Raw genomic sequence first — 14,445 nt, forward strand, 5'->3', positions numbered from 1 at the left:
TTAAATTAAAAAATAATTAATTTTGGTATTTTTAACTTCAAATATTAATTAATAGCATTTTAAGGATTTTATAAATATCTTCTCTCGTCTCTCCTCTTTTCTCTCCGACGAATCTTATTTGGCGAACCTTATTCTAATGAATCTTATGTGAACACAAGATACACACTATGATACCTACAAAAGATATTCACAGTGATACCCATATATACATACAAGATGCACAATGTAATACCCTTTGTAAAACAATGAAAATAACGAAAATGCATACTATGATACATTTCGTAAAACAAAGAGAATACATTGTGATATACGTGAAACATTGTGAACGTTATCACTATGATACACTTTGATTTACAAACATCTTTAAAATACGATGTATATTAGGTAATTGATATCTAGGTAACTGATTTTAATTGAATATTTCCTTATAAAAAATTTGATTAAATATTTTGATTAGTTGTCAAAAATAAAATTAATATATTACTCCTTTAGCTTATCTAAGAAAAATATCCTTAAATATCTCAAACGAGCGGTTCAAATTGATCTCACGGTTACCACAAACTAATCAGTTATCCCTTGAATTAGTCCCTATATGTGTGTGTGTAGAGGTTCTAACGAAAACACCTTCATTTTACGATAACGCAAGAACACATTTATCACATGTGATAATACACGTGAAAGGGATCAGGTGGTATGTGAAAGTTATTCCCTGCGACTTAGGTCGAGTCAAAGGTCGTTTGCATTTATGATTTAGTATCACATGTGATGGTCTTGATGAATTATAATATCACATAAAAAAATACCCTCATCACATGTGAAAAGGCTTAGTGGTGTAAGGGCGGCTTGGCCCGCAACCAAAATCATATCAAAAGTCGTTCGCCTCTCTTATTTAGTATCACATGTATATCATATGTGATGATATAATAATATCACGTGTAATTGTCTATAGTAAAAAAAAATGTTCTCATGTTCTCATAAAATGAAGGTATTTTCATTTGTAATATATATATATATATATATATATATAGAGAGAGAGAGAGAGAGATTATAGTACAGTTGTTTGAGATGCTCATTATATAAAAATAAATTGTAAATCATAATAATAATAAACTATAAACAACAGAGACAAAAACAGTATTTCAAAATAAACGAACAAAAAATAACAATTTTTAACAAACCATAAGAACGAAAACATAATTTACTCTAATTTCTATAATACCATGTTTTAAACGATGATTAGTTTTTATTAAGAAAATAAAAATAAAATGTGTCATCATAAAAACTTGCTTCGTGTGAAAATTGACATTTTTTTTTAAACGGCTGAGGAATTATTCCTTTTTTATGATAAGATTTGTAAAACGAAACCACGTTTTAATTATAAATAGACACGTGGTTGTAAAAATAATTATTCCCAAAACTTTTTATAACGATAACTTTTTTGTCAAGTTACCATTTTTTGGATAATATGGTCCGAATTAGGAATGACAACGGGTCGTGTTCGGATCGGTTATTGGTATCCTGTTTTCCGAAACCAATAACTAAAATTGTCATCTCGATCCTCGCCGGGGGTCTTATGGGAATCCCCATCGGGTCCCTGCAGTTTCCCTGTCTCCATTGGGGAACCCGTTAAGAGTGACAGTCATCTTTTTCCCGTTTACTGTTGGTTATACTCGAACTAGAAACCTGAACCAATCTCGAAAAAATTACAATATGTTAGTTTTCACAACAAAAAGTAAATTACATTTTTTTAAATATGTAAGTCTAAATGTCTCAAACATAATCAAACCACTTACAAACAATGTCTTATATTACAATATAAAAGTAATCAAAAATTCAAACATCATACAACTAACAACACGATTTCATGATTAGACAAATAAACTAGACTTTTTTCATGAGCCTTATTTGGAATACAAATGGGATCTGTATTCCATGTTGTATGTGTATGTAAAATAATGGCAAGTGAAGATGACGACAATGATGATAGAAAGGGGATGACGATAGTGGGAACAGAATGACGAGGTCAACTGAGAGAGCTGGAGAAACGAGAGATGTTATTCTTTTTATTTTTATCTGATTTTAAACACATTAAGCATACAAAATCAATCAGTATTGAAAGGTCAGATTCAAATCTTGGAAAAGAGCAGTCTTCGTTTGTAGAAAATTTGACCGAATTCGATTTCAGACCTCATTAATTACTTAATATAAAAACAAACCCCATTTTAGTCTAATAATAAAACCAACAAATTACCAAATGACCTTTGGTCTAGTGGTATGTGAATCTTTAGTCTTCTAGGAGGTCAGGGGTTCAAACCTCGCCAAATGCAAGGAAGGTGTGTGAGTTTATTTATGAAATATGCGTATTAGTACCTCTGGCGTGTAGTTCACTTTCCTTGGTTTTTAACTTTTAATTTCATATTTATTATGTTTTAAAAAAATCTGCAATAAAAGACTTGAACACATGACATCAGATACGAAAGAGAAATAACTAACCAATAGACCATTGATCGTTTTGTGAAAAAATATCCATATCATTGTTTTATTGGCAAATTGCATGAAAAAGTAACGTATTTTAATTTGATTTATATTTTGGGTAACATAATTTCAAAACTACCATTTCAGACCTAAGATGTAAAATTTTAAACATTTAAGTACTCGGGTAACCGGTTGAAACATTAACCGGTTACCATGCTGATGTGACGAGTGATATAATATCCAACTCAATATTATTTATTATTCAACCTAATTTCATCTGGGTACTTAAATGTTTAAAACTTTACATATTATGTACCAAAATGGAAGTTTTAAAAGTACGTTACCAAAAAAAAATCAAGTTAAAGTACGTTACTTTTTCATGCAATTTATCATTGTTTCTTATAGTCAAATATTGGCACCACTTGTAATAATTTATAGGTCCATCTTTATACTAAATAATCATCAAAAAATCCAAGAAACATAAAGTATGAAGTTCATTGGATTGAGTTGAGTTCAAATAACCTTAACTCAGTTACAACTCAATTAAATATCAGATAACTTTAGGGTTAGGTTGGTTGGTTTAGTTACGTTTTTGTGCACCCCTAGTTATAATAATTACATAGTAATTAATGTATATGGTACTTGAAAGATTATTCATAAAACTAAGGAGCCATTTACAAAATGCTTGCTCGGTAAGCGCTTACCAAGTCACATTATCTTAGTGGATGAATATGATAAGGACTAAGAATCTTACCAGGTAAAAGCGATGACAGGGACCGAAAGTTGTACCTAGTAATGAGTACGTTGACTTTTACCCGCTAGCGTTTTATCCTGTAAATTGTTGCATACAATGTTGTTTCGAGACTAAAATTTTATCCGATAAGGTAAGCAATAGTGTTGAATTTTACTGATAAGCGTACTTACTGGTCGACCCCTAACACTACATTTTAGGGGTGAGCATAGGCGGGTACCCGCCCTATTTGACAGGAATTGGAACCGACGGTTCGTGAGATTTTGGAACTAGAACCGGTTAGAGTGGTTCTTGAATTTTTGGAACCGGAACCGCCGGGAACCGGTTCCGGGTACCCGCTTTCTAAAATATTAAAATTTTGTTATTTAGAAATAAAAAATAAAACATTGTCAAAACACTAAATAAATAAACAAGAATACAAATTATACAGAATAATGGTTACAAATATTGTTTAACAATTACAAACCATAATAGACTAATAGTAAATGTTGAAAGTTTAACGATTCATACTACGAGTCCAATTAAACACACAATTTGCAAAAATACGAAACATTTTATCTCAATTCTGAATCTCGTTTTAACTTCTTGCATACCCATCGCATTCTCAATCTCGTACGGTACCTGTGAATAATTGAGTGTTAAAAAACTACACATACTCGTAAAAAACTGCACATATTTTTAACAAAAAACTACACAAATTTTATATAAAAAAACTGCACATATTTTTAACATAAAACTACACAAATTACATAAAAGAAATGTATAAATTATATAAAAAACTGCACATATTTTTTTTAATAAAAACTACACAAAATATATATAAAAAAAACTGCACAATCGGTTCTGTCGGGTACTCGACGGGTAACGGTTCTGAAAAATTAAGAATCAGAACCATTCTCAATCGGTTCCGTATTTTAGGAACTGGAACCACTCATATCGGTTCCGTATTTTAGGAACCGGAACCATTCGCAAGTTGATACCCAGTCCCGTTGCTCACCCCTACTACATTTTATGAAATTGGATTGTAATTGCACATAACCATATAGCCTAAGGACCTAAATGAAATAAATCCATGCTATAGGCATTTTATTGCAATAAGATCATAGTATAGGGGTGTAAAGTGAAAACTTTCGCACTTTTCCTAACCGCCAACGAAAAAGTTTGTGGACAAAATTGTAGTTCGGCGAATCACCTAATTTACGTAAATCCGTTTTCCAGAAAACATTTTCTTAAATCCAAATCAACACCCAAACAACCACTTGTAATACACGCATCAAAACTTGTACATATTTCTAACTTTACCAACTTCATATCTAAAAAAGTAATTTTGTAAAGGGCACATCAGTAATTTACCTTCACAAAGTTGTCGTTTAGCATCCAATGTTGCGTGCACGTAGATCCGTAGATGAATCCATCACGATCAGATCCAACGGTCCAGAATGAAAGTTTGACTGGTGTACGAAATGAGGCAAAGAATGAATGATTGGGCTTTTTCAGGTTTGACCATTGACCACACATAACAGTTTTAGAGAGAGAAAGGGGGGAGTTTTTAGAGAGAGAAAGGGGAGAGTTTTAAACAGAGGGGGAAGAAGAAAGAAGGAAGAAGGTGGAGGAGGATTGCGTGTTTGTGTCGCAGATTCCTCCTCCATTTTTTGTTTTGATGTGGTTTTATTGAAGGAGTTTTGTTTGTTAGGGAAAGTGTGGTGAGATCCAGAAAGAAAGGGGGGAATTAGGGTTACGATTTGATCGAAACATAATGAATGTGATGCGTCGTTTGAAGAGTATCGCCTCTGGTCGTACTTCCGTTTCCGATACCGTAAGTTTCTGATCGTTTCAATTGAGTTTTGTTAGTTTAGAAGGATTTCGTGTTGTTTTGTTTTTCGATTGATAATGCTTTTGCTTTAGATTGGTTGATTTGGTAGAAATTTTTGTTATTATTGTGTAATATTGTTTTTGTGTTGGTTTTTTTTACCGTTTCTATTACAAATGGAAGCTAAATGTTTGAAAAACACTGTTTTGTGCTTTTTGATCCAATTGTTGGGTCATATTCAGAGAAGTTTCATGTTTCACAGATCTTTTGGATTCATGAAAGCTAAATGTTTTGCGAAATCGTTTTGTTCGTGTTGTTTTTTGATCCATTTATTGGGTCATATTCAAAACGCTTTTTGGAAACGATTTGATCAAACATAATGAATGTGATGCATCTTGTTGCTTGAATTTGTTTAATAGCATGTAATTTCTTAAAAGATGGAAAGCTTTCTTTCCCGTCGTTCTATGATGTTCTTGATGGAATCGTAATGTTTTTTTGTGGTAATTTTTTTTTTGGTCAATTTGTCGAGTCATGTTCAAATAATTCTCATGGAAATGGCTTATTTGTTTATTGTGTTTTTTGACTTTGTTTGAGCTGTTGTTTGATCTCTCTGGCTATCAGTTAATAATGATAATAGATTGGTAATATTAAAATCATTGGGCATATGATTGCCGAGATGAAGATGCTTTCCTTTATGGTATATAAGTATGATATGATTTTGATTCAAAAGACTCTATGGCTCGAGCCAAAAGTTTGAAAATTTTCACAATATATTGACATAACAGTATAAGGAGCAACTTTGCTGCTTATATTATGTATATTTGGTCCCTTTTCCAATTTGGTTACAGTGAGTTTCTATGGTTTTGCTTCAGTTTCGTTGATTCAATATGATTTGTTAAAAGATGGAAAAAGTTCTTGGTTATTTTCGTGTAATTTTGTTTTAACATCGACCAGTATTTTTCCATCTTTTGACAAATTATATCGAATCAACTAAACTGAAGCAAAACCATAGAAACTAATGTTGACCGCAACAGAAAAGGGACTAGATACAATACTCTTAAAGACGACATATGGCATTCGTTTTATATCTATACTATATTATAAAGTTTTTAATAAAAACTCTTAAAAACCACTCAAATTCTGGATAAACATTGAATTCAAAATAATTATAGATAAACATAATCAAATTCTAGATAAGTATCTCATTTTAAATATAAAAAATCCAAAATATATCTAAGATAATCATTGAATTCAAAATACTAAATATTATCTATATATATATTATTAAACTAAAAATAAATGAGTTCATTATTAAATTTAAATTAAATTATAACAAAAATCTATACTGTATTATACAACATTTGATAAAAACTCTTAAAAACCATTCAAGTTCTGGATAAACATGGAATTCAAAATAATTACAGATAAACATAATCAAATTCTGGATAAATATCTCATTTTAAATATAATAATCTAAAATATATTTAGGATAATCATTGAACTCAAAATACTAAATATTATCTTTAAAAGAATTATATTATTAAACTAAAAATAAATGACTTCATTATTAAATCTAAATTAAATTATAATAAAAAATCTATACTATATTATAAAACATTTGATAAAAACTCTTAAGAACCACTCAAATATTGTATAAACATTGAGTTCAAAATAATTACAGATAAACATAATCAAATTTTGGATAAGTACCTTCTAGTATATATATATATGTATATGTATATGTATATATATCTTTGTCCTTTCCTAGATTGATTACACATAAATGATCCTATTATCAACCTTCAAATTGGTGTGCCTGCGATTAGCAACTAAGATGAATATGGTAAATGAATGAAAGGAAAAGGTTAAAATAAGGGGATATATGTTTTGCTGAATATTCTTTTTCTGTCTTTTCCATGATTCTTTTCTTTTTGCTCCTTTTACATTGATGTATAACATGTAGTTGAACCTGGTGGTTTTGTAGAGTGGAGATTCTAACACTAAGAGGGTAAAGGCTGAGCGAGAATCTGCGAGTACATCAGGAGATCAGCCTGAGAGTGCTAAGTCTGCAAGGATGGCTGCCGGAACATCTTCGATTTCTAAACATGAAAAATCCGACTATGAAAACCTTCCCAAAGAAATGCAAGGAATGAAAATCAAGGAAGATAAATCTGATGACAAGGTAATTCCCCTATTTGATGTCACAAGATTCGTACTCTACTGATGATTATGCATACCGTAATTCGTTTGGATACTTATGGATGATTATTTTTAAGCAGGATTTTGAGGCTACTCTTGTAAATGGTACTGGTACAGAAACAGGTCAAGTCATTGTGACTTCGGTGGGTGGTCGAAATGGAAAACCAAAGCAGGTGATCATCATTTATCTGGCTGTACCATGAATGTTTTCCCTTGCTTGTTATCCCTATTTCTCGGATCCTTCTTTCTTTCAATCTTGCATCCTTATCTTAAGACGGTGATTATAGCTGGCTTTGGTTGATGAGGAATGCTTTGGGGTTTCCAATACGTCTATGCTTCCTGCTATGTTCCAATATTTTTGGAGTCCCCGTTACGCCTCTACTAAGACAATAGATTGGCTGGACAAGTAATAAATAAAACGAAATATAAAAGTTATACCATATGTCATATTTAAAGTCTTTGCAGATTAAAACAACAAAAATGTCTTAAAATGACAAAGTACCAATATGAAATTCATTTAAATAGATTCATTCTTCTAACGTTGTTCAAAAGTCGGTAATTGGGAATCGCCCAATCGGCTAAAAGAGTAAAAGCATAAAACATTATAATTGGGCTAAAACATTATAATTGAGCTATAACATGTATAATTTGGAAAATGTTAAAACTTATATAATTGGGTAAAGGCTAAAACATGTATAATTGGATCCCAAAAAATTTAGAGGCTCTTTTCCATATCTCATATTGGAACACCCTAATGGATATCATTGCATCCATGAGTAGTATCTTGTGCATAATTTGTGCTTCTAATTTTTTTTGCTTGTTTGCTAGATTCATTGCTAGATTTACTTCCTAGTAACTAGAAAGATGACGTAACCATAATACTTATGATTTCTAATATGTTGTGGTCCAGACTTTCTCTTACATGGCGGAACGTGTTGTTGGTACCGGTTCATTTGGTGTCGTCTTTCAGGTACTTGATGTGATTTTCATCGTTTCAAGCATATATTCCCTTCATCCCAAAGGCAAATGTCCATGATGGAAAAGACACACAACTGTAGAAACGTGTAATTTTTACACTTCTTAACTCACTAAATGGCAATTTTACCCTTAATAATAAAGGGATTAATGAATTCCTCCATCTCATAATTAAGGGCAGAATTGGAAAGTAAACGCTTATTTTGGGGCAAACTAAAATAGAAATGTGGATACTTATTTTGGGACAGAGGGAGTGGCTCTATTCTGCTTGATGCTAAATGTGTACATATCGAGATAAATTCTAACTACTTAGCAAACATTTGGTTTTCTTTTTTGCTTTCTTTTTTCAGGCCAAATGCCTTGAGACAGGTGAAGCTGTTGCTATAAAGAAGGTGCTACAAGATAAAAGATACAAGAACCGAGAACTTCAAATTATGCGTTTATTGGACCATCCAAACATTGTTCCACTGAAAAATTGTTTCTATTCAACAACCGACAAGAATGAAGTGTACTTGAACGTTGTCTTGGAATACGTACCTGAAACAGTATATCGGGTGTCGAGGCATTATGTCAGGATGAATCAACATATGCCTACTATATACATACAATTGTATGCGTATCAGGTGAAGCTCTTATTGATTTTTGTCCTTTTTTGAAGTATATAATATTTATGCAAGGAAAAATGCATCAAAATAAATTGAAGTTTGCTTAGTTCCTATTATGTGTAACAAAGAATGTTTTTCTCAATCAATGTTACTAAATTTCAAAAATTCCTGTTAATGTATCAAAGTTTCAAATTTTCCTATTTAACGTAACAAAGTTAAAAGAACTCCCATTTTTTCCCATGATCTTGTAGCATTCGATGGCGTGAATGTCAAATTTATCATCTACTTGTTCTTAAACCTTTCATAAACGGGTTCCCACTTCATCAAATGTTACTAATGAGCAGGTTAATGGTCAAATGGAATAAAAAATGGTATAAAAGAGGAAAATTTGAAACCTTGTTACTCGATCGAGAAAAAATATCTTCACTAACTCACGCACACTACTCACTTTTGGTGAGGTTTGAACCCTTGACCACTTGCGAGGCTGGGCTCTACAGCTAACCCTGGTACCACTGGGCCAATGTCCCTTTTGGTGATTTTTCTTTCATTTGTCATGCAAAGGCACATTGATTAACTATCATGCAAAGGCACCGGTACCACTGAGCCAATGACCCTTTTGGTATTTTTGTCCTTCGTTTATCTTGCAAAGGCACATTGCTTAACTATCCTTTTTCGTTTTCATCTTTTGTTCAGATCTGCCGTGCTCTTAACTACATTCACAACGTTATTGGTGTATGCCATCGTGATATTAAGCCACAAAATTTATTGGTAAGATCTTATAGAATATTTATTGCTCGTCTTATAAATAAGCTTAGGGAAACTCACTTATTTACATTGATCTTGTGAAAATATGTGGAAACTCTGATTACTCTCTTAAGAGAACCGATGTTAGCATATACGTATAGTCTTATATACTTAAGGACTCTTTTGGAGAGTTATCTAATGGGGTCCACGTATTCTCACGTGGTATGAGAGCCTAGGTCTACCACTTTAGGGAGTCATCATTTGGGGGTGATCTGTACTTGTCTAAGCCCTCTCTTTTTAAGGGCACTTTTGGAGAATAATCTAATGGGGTTCAACGTATTCTTACATATCTTGTTGGTGATGTATTAATATATGAATAACCCGGTTGCATGCAGGTTAATCCACAAACTCATCAGCTAAAACTATGTGATTTTGGGAGTGCAAAGATGTTGGTAAGTTCATAAAGCTCTTGAAGTTCAAAATGCAGTTATCACGATTTCAGGTGTTGAGATTTTATTGTGCAATTTCAGGTACCCGGGGAACCAAATATCTCGTATATTTGTTCAAGATATTATAGAGCTCCTGAATTGATCTTTGGAGCAACAGAATACACCAACGCAATTGACATGTGGTCTGCAGGTTGTGTTTTGGCTGAGCTACTCCTGGGACAGGTGGGTAACTAGTTTATATCTTGCACTCAATTTTGTATAGTTGTCTACTCCCTCCGTCCCATAATAAATGTGTAACTATTACACTTTTTAATATTTAAATGACAAGTTTACCCTTTATTATAGAGTGAATTTATTCATCTCGTAATTATGGGTAGATTTGGCAAGTAGGCTGTTACTTTTTGAAAAGGCGACACTTTATTTTGGGACGATTTTTCCCACACTATACACAAGCCGGGATTATTCATGGAAACAAGCGCATTAGTCTTTGGGGTTGAGGTCAGGTCTACCGTCTACCCCACCTTCGGGTGGGATATACGGGGATTGTTTGGTTTATCCTTGTGGTTAAGTTCCAATATCACACTATCCATTCAAGTGATGATTCATTATATGCAGCCTCTTTTTCCTGGTGAAAGCGGTGTAGATCAACTTGTAGAGATAATCAAGGTATGCAATCTGAGACAATTTTTTTTATCTTCTTGGCATCACAAACTTTGTAATTTGAAACTTATTCTAACAATCATCTTTTTTTTTTCTTGTTTAGATTTTGGGTACGCCAACACGTGAGGAAATTAAGTGCATGAATCCTCATTACACCGAATTCAAGTTCCCGCAGATCAAAGCTCATCCATGGCATAAGGTTTGTTGATATTCAATCAAGATTTATAATAATCTTTATTTTAGTTGTAACCAGTTATTTGCCCATAGCCGTACGTTCTCTGCGCTTCACATATTATGAAGAATTACAGATGAATGGAAATCCGAATATAGTAAACCATAAATGTATTATAATAACAGCAGTAATCTAACCAGTTCTAAAATTTAGATATATACCCCATTAAATTTTTGGATTCGGGATTTCAAAAACCATTGTTTAGATGTAAATTATTCAATAAATTGAAAAAAAATAACCCAAGACATTAGTAAGGCCTGCAACTAATGATCGGATTTCACTAATCAATGATCATGGTTTAAGAGCTGTTCACTAAATTTTTTTGGATAAGCGTTGATTAGGTGAGATGCTCTGACCGGGTAAGCAAGCCTCTCCACTCTTACCGGATCGGCATCTCGGTCAGTAACATTTGTTAGGTCAGAAGGGGTTGATAAACAACATCCTTTCCCAGTAAGAGGCTATAATTTTCTAAAATAGAAGTGACACTTTTTATTATCATTTACTGCAATATCTATTTTATTATAATTGGGGAGACATTAGATAGGGTATGTTTATTTCGGGTGCTTGTACTTGAAAACTTCTTTATAAGGTCGAGAAATTTACTTTTTCATGGTCTTTTCAGATATTTAACAAGCGCGTGCCATCCGAAGCCGTTGATCTTGTTTCCCGCCTGCTCCAGTACTCACCAAAGCTGCGATGTACCGCTGTAAGTGAATCTAATCTTTTTTCGTGTTCGTAAAAACATCGTGAAATCAACCTTAATCTTTCTACAATAAACAAACAAACAAATACTTGCTTATATATTTTCTTCTACAGCTGGAGGCTTGCACTCATCCTTTCTTTGACGACTTACGGAACCCAAACACAACTCTGCCGAACGGCAAACCCCTCCCTCCTCTATTTGACTTCACACCTCAAGGTATAACTCTCTTTTCATTTGTCGAGTTCTTCGATTTTCGCCCGTTATAGTATAAAAATACATCCACCCCAGACCCCACTTCATGATGGAATATACTGGGTTGGCTTTTTTTTGTAAGCCAAACCAACCCAGTATATCCCACCAATCGAAAGCAGGGTCAGATGGTGGGATGTACGCAGATCGTCCATCCCAAGGGATTGGGTTGTTTTGGTTTATATTGATAAAAATACATCCCACCCCACAGACCATACTTCATGATGGGATATACGGGACCTAGTTTGGTTTAAAACCTAACAAAATCAGTATATCTCGTTCAAAAATAGGGTCTGGGAATGGGATGTATGCGTATCTGTCATCCGTTCCAAAGGGTTTAGTTTGGTTTAATATTGATAAAAATAACATATAATGTTGACAGAACTTGCTCATGCATCTCCGGAACTACTTCAACGGCTGATACCCGAACATGCCAAAGAATGAATTACGTGATCACGAGAGGATTTCATTGTGAAAGTCGGGTTTTTGAATACTTACCCTTGCACAATACGCATTATACTTGTTCTTTTCGATCTTTTGGCTACACTATCTAATCAAGTTTATATTTAACTGTAACGCAACGAAAATATATGGATATTGTGTAGCTAGGTTCGATTTTCGAGCATTCCATATGCTCGATGGATGGATTGCTTACATCGTGGCTATACTTCTAATGAATTTGATTTTTTCGTTTTTTTCATATAATCCTTGTGTGCTCGATTTTTTACTTGGCATTAATACGTTTAATATTGAATTTCACATGTTTTTCTCGTCCAATTTTTAGTTTTCGACATAAATAAGCAATCCCTAACGCGTAAAGGCCTACTAGTCCTTTTGCAACCCGATAAAGCACGTGTCCCCGAGTCCTCTGTACACGATTTCGAAGCTTGACTTGTGATTCTTATACCGAATGGTCAAGGTTTCTACACGCTTCACAACATTGCGTTCACCAGGGTGGGACCTATCTTGTTCAACCGATTTTCGTAAGTTACTCGTACCAAATTTTGAGGGTGCTACGAGATACGAGAAAGTACAAGAGACATCAACCACAAAAACCGAAAGTCTCTCCAAATCAACTAAAGTTCCTCGAAACGATGAAATTTAGTTAAAAACACATGAGGTGACTTTATGGCATTTGTTTCACCTTAAAGGCACATCCGCACAGTAAAAAGTCCAAAGTTTGTTGTTGGCGTCCACCATGGGCGCCTTACAGAGACGTTCCAATCTTTTTGGAGACCCTGTTACATCCTAATTTTTTGATTGCATTGCATAAATGAGATAACAAGGAATATATGTTAAGAACAAAAATGGACTAAACCTAAAACGATTAACAATCTGAAACTAGATTCAAACCATTAATAATTTGAACATAATACCAAACAATTAATGGTTTGAACCTAAATATCTTCGGCTATAGTTTTACATAGGTCGATAAAAAGACCTAAACACATGTAAATTTGGGTCCCAAAATTTTCGGGACCCTGTTCAAAATCTCACATTTAACATGCTAAGGGACAACCTTGATGCCTTACATTTATTGTACCATAGTTTCTAGAAGGATCATATCTAGTGCGATTACTATTAACCTTCGGTTCATATAACTGTTTCGTGGCTCTAGTATCACATATGACCCACGACACTTCACCTTGATACAAAGCCATATACGAATGACTAAGTTACGATCATGAAGATATGAGATCGGCGACGATGACTTACGTGGAAAAAAAAAGGTTATGAATGAAATATATAATTTGAACGAAAAAAAAAAAGAGGGGGCGGAAATGTAAAAAGTTGAGCTCAGAAGGGCCTGTATTGTCAATCTTGAAAGTCAAGCTGAATTGATGGACCCAACCATCAGGGAGGCGTGTCATCACGGCTCAAAGTGGGTTGCACCAGCCGGGAATCGAACCCGGGTCTGTACCGTGGCAGGGTACTATTCTACCACTAGACCACTGGTGCTTTTTGTTATTTATTGCAATTAATATTATATAAAGATTAGATATATACATATAACATATTTTTATTTGTTACATTTGAGAACACAAGAATTGCAAGATTACTTTTACAAAACAATAATTTTTGACGTGTAGTTCAGTTGACAAATAAGTGAGACGATTTTGCCAAATACATATAGGGTTAAATGCATGAAATAACAACCTACTTTCATAAAATTTCTTATTATAGCATTTTACTTTTGTTTTTCTTTATTACAGCAATGTACTTTCAAATTATTTTTTATTAAGACATTGTACTTTAAAAAATTTACCCATAATAGCAATGAGTAACCTGTTACCTTTTAAACCGGTTAACCCTTTGACTTTTTTGTTTGTGTGGCTTTAATGAGGTGATGTGGATGCCACATCATTTTGATGACTTAACTAAAATTAAAATAAAAACTTATTTCAAATTATTATTAGTGATTTTCATTTTTTATTGTTATGATCTAAAAAAACATTTTTTTTTACTTTTTCTTATTAAGTTGCATTCAAATTAAATATTATTAGAGTAAAATATTTATTAAATAAATATGAAACATTATTTTCGATATATATTTTGTTTGTAAAAAATGTAACTTTTCATATTTTATGTTGTT

The 14,445-nt window shown here is 33.1% G+C and overlaps 1 protein-coding gene and 2 non-coding genes across 5 annotated transcripts; 1 reads left to right on the forward strand and 2 right to left on the reverse strand.

The window, feature by feature from the left end:
- The first annotated feature begins 4,771 nt into the window (after positions 1–4,771).
- Positions 4,772–12,552, forward strand: LOC112527019 (shaggy-related protein kinase theta-like). 3 transcript variants are annotated; one of them, XM_025137492.1, is made up of 13 exons: positions 4,772–5,042; positions 7,021–7,218; positions 7,316–7,408; positions 8,146–8,205; positions 8,561–8,833; positions 9,509–9,583; positions 9,955–10,011; positions 10,090–10,230; positions 10,624–10,674; positions 10,772–10,867; positions 11,523–11,606; positions 11,717–11,819; positions 12,235–12,552. In XM_025137492.1, the coding sequence occupies exons 1-13, from the start codon at positions 4,983–4,985 to the stop codon at positions 12,294–12,296; spliced, it is 1,353 nt and encodes a 450-aa protein (XP_024993260.1). In that variant the 5' UTR covers positions 4,772–4,982; the 3' UTR covers positions 12,297–12,552. The 3 variants fall into 3 exon arrangements, with proteins under 3 accessions (XP_024993260.1, XP_024993261.1, XP_024993262.1); XM_025137493.1 differs by lacking the exon at positions 4,772–5,042 and adding an exon at positions 6,805–6,879; XM_025137494.1 differs by lacking the exon at positions 4,772–5,042 and adding an exon at positions 6,822–6,900.
- A 1,093-nt stretch (positions 12,553–13,645) lies between these two features.
- Positions 13,646–13,731, reverse strand: LOC112527087. Its single transcript, XR_003070709.1, has one exon. It is a non-coding gene; the product is annotated as a small nucleolar RNA snoR114 (small nucleolar RNA).
- A 9-nt stretch (positions 13,732–13,740) lies between these two features.
- Positions 13,741–13,811, reverse strand: TRNAG-GCC. The gene has a single exon. It is a non-coding gene; the product is annotated as a tRNA-Gly (tRNA).
- Between the last annotated feature and the right edge of the window lie 634 nt (positions 13,812–14,445).

This window comes from Cynara cardunculus (assembly GCF_001531365.2).
Source record: "Cynara cardunculus var. scolymus isolate 2C chromosome LG 14, CcrdV1, whole genome shotgun sequence".
NCBI classification, from domain to species: Eukaryota; Viridiplantae; Streptophyta; class Magnoliopsida; order Asterales; family Asteraceae; genus Cynara; species Cynara cardunculus.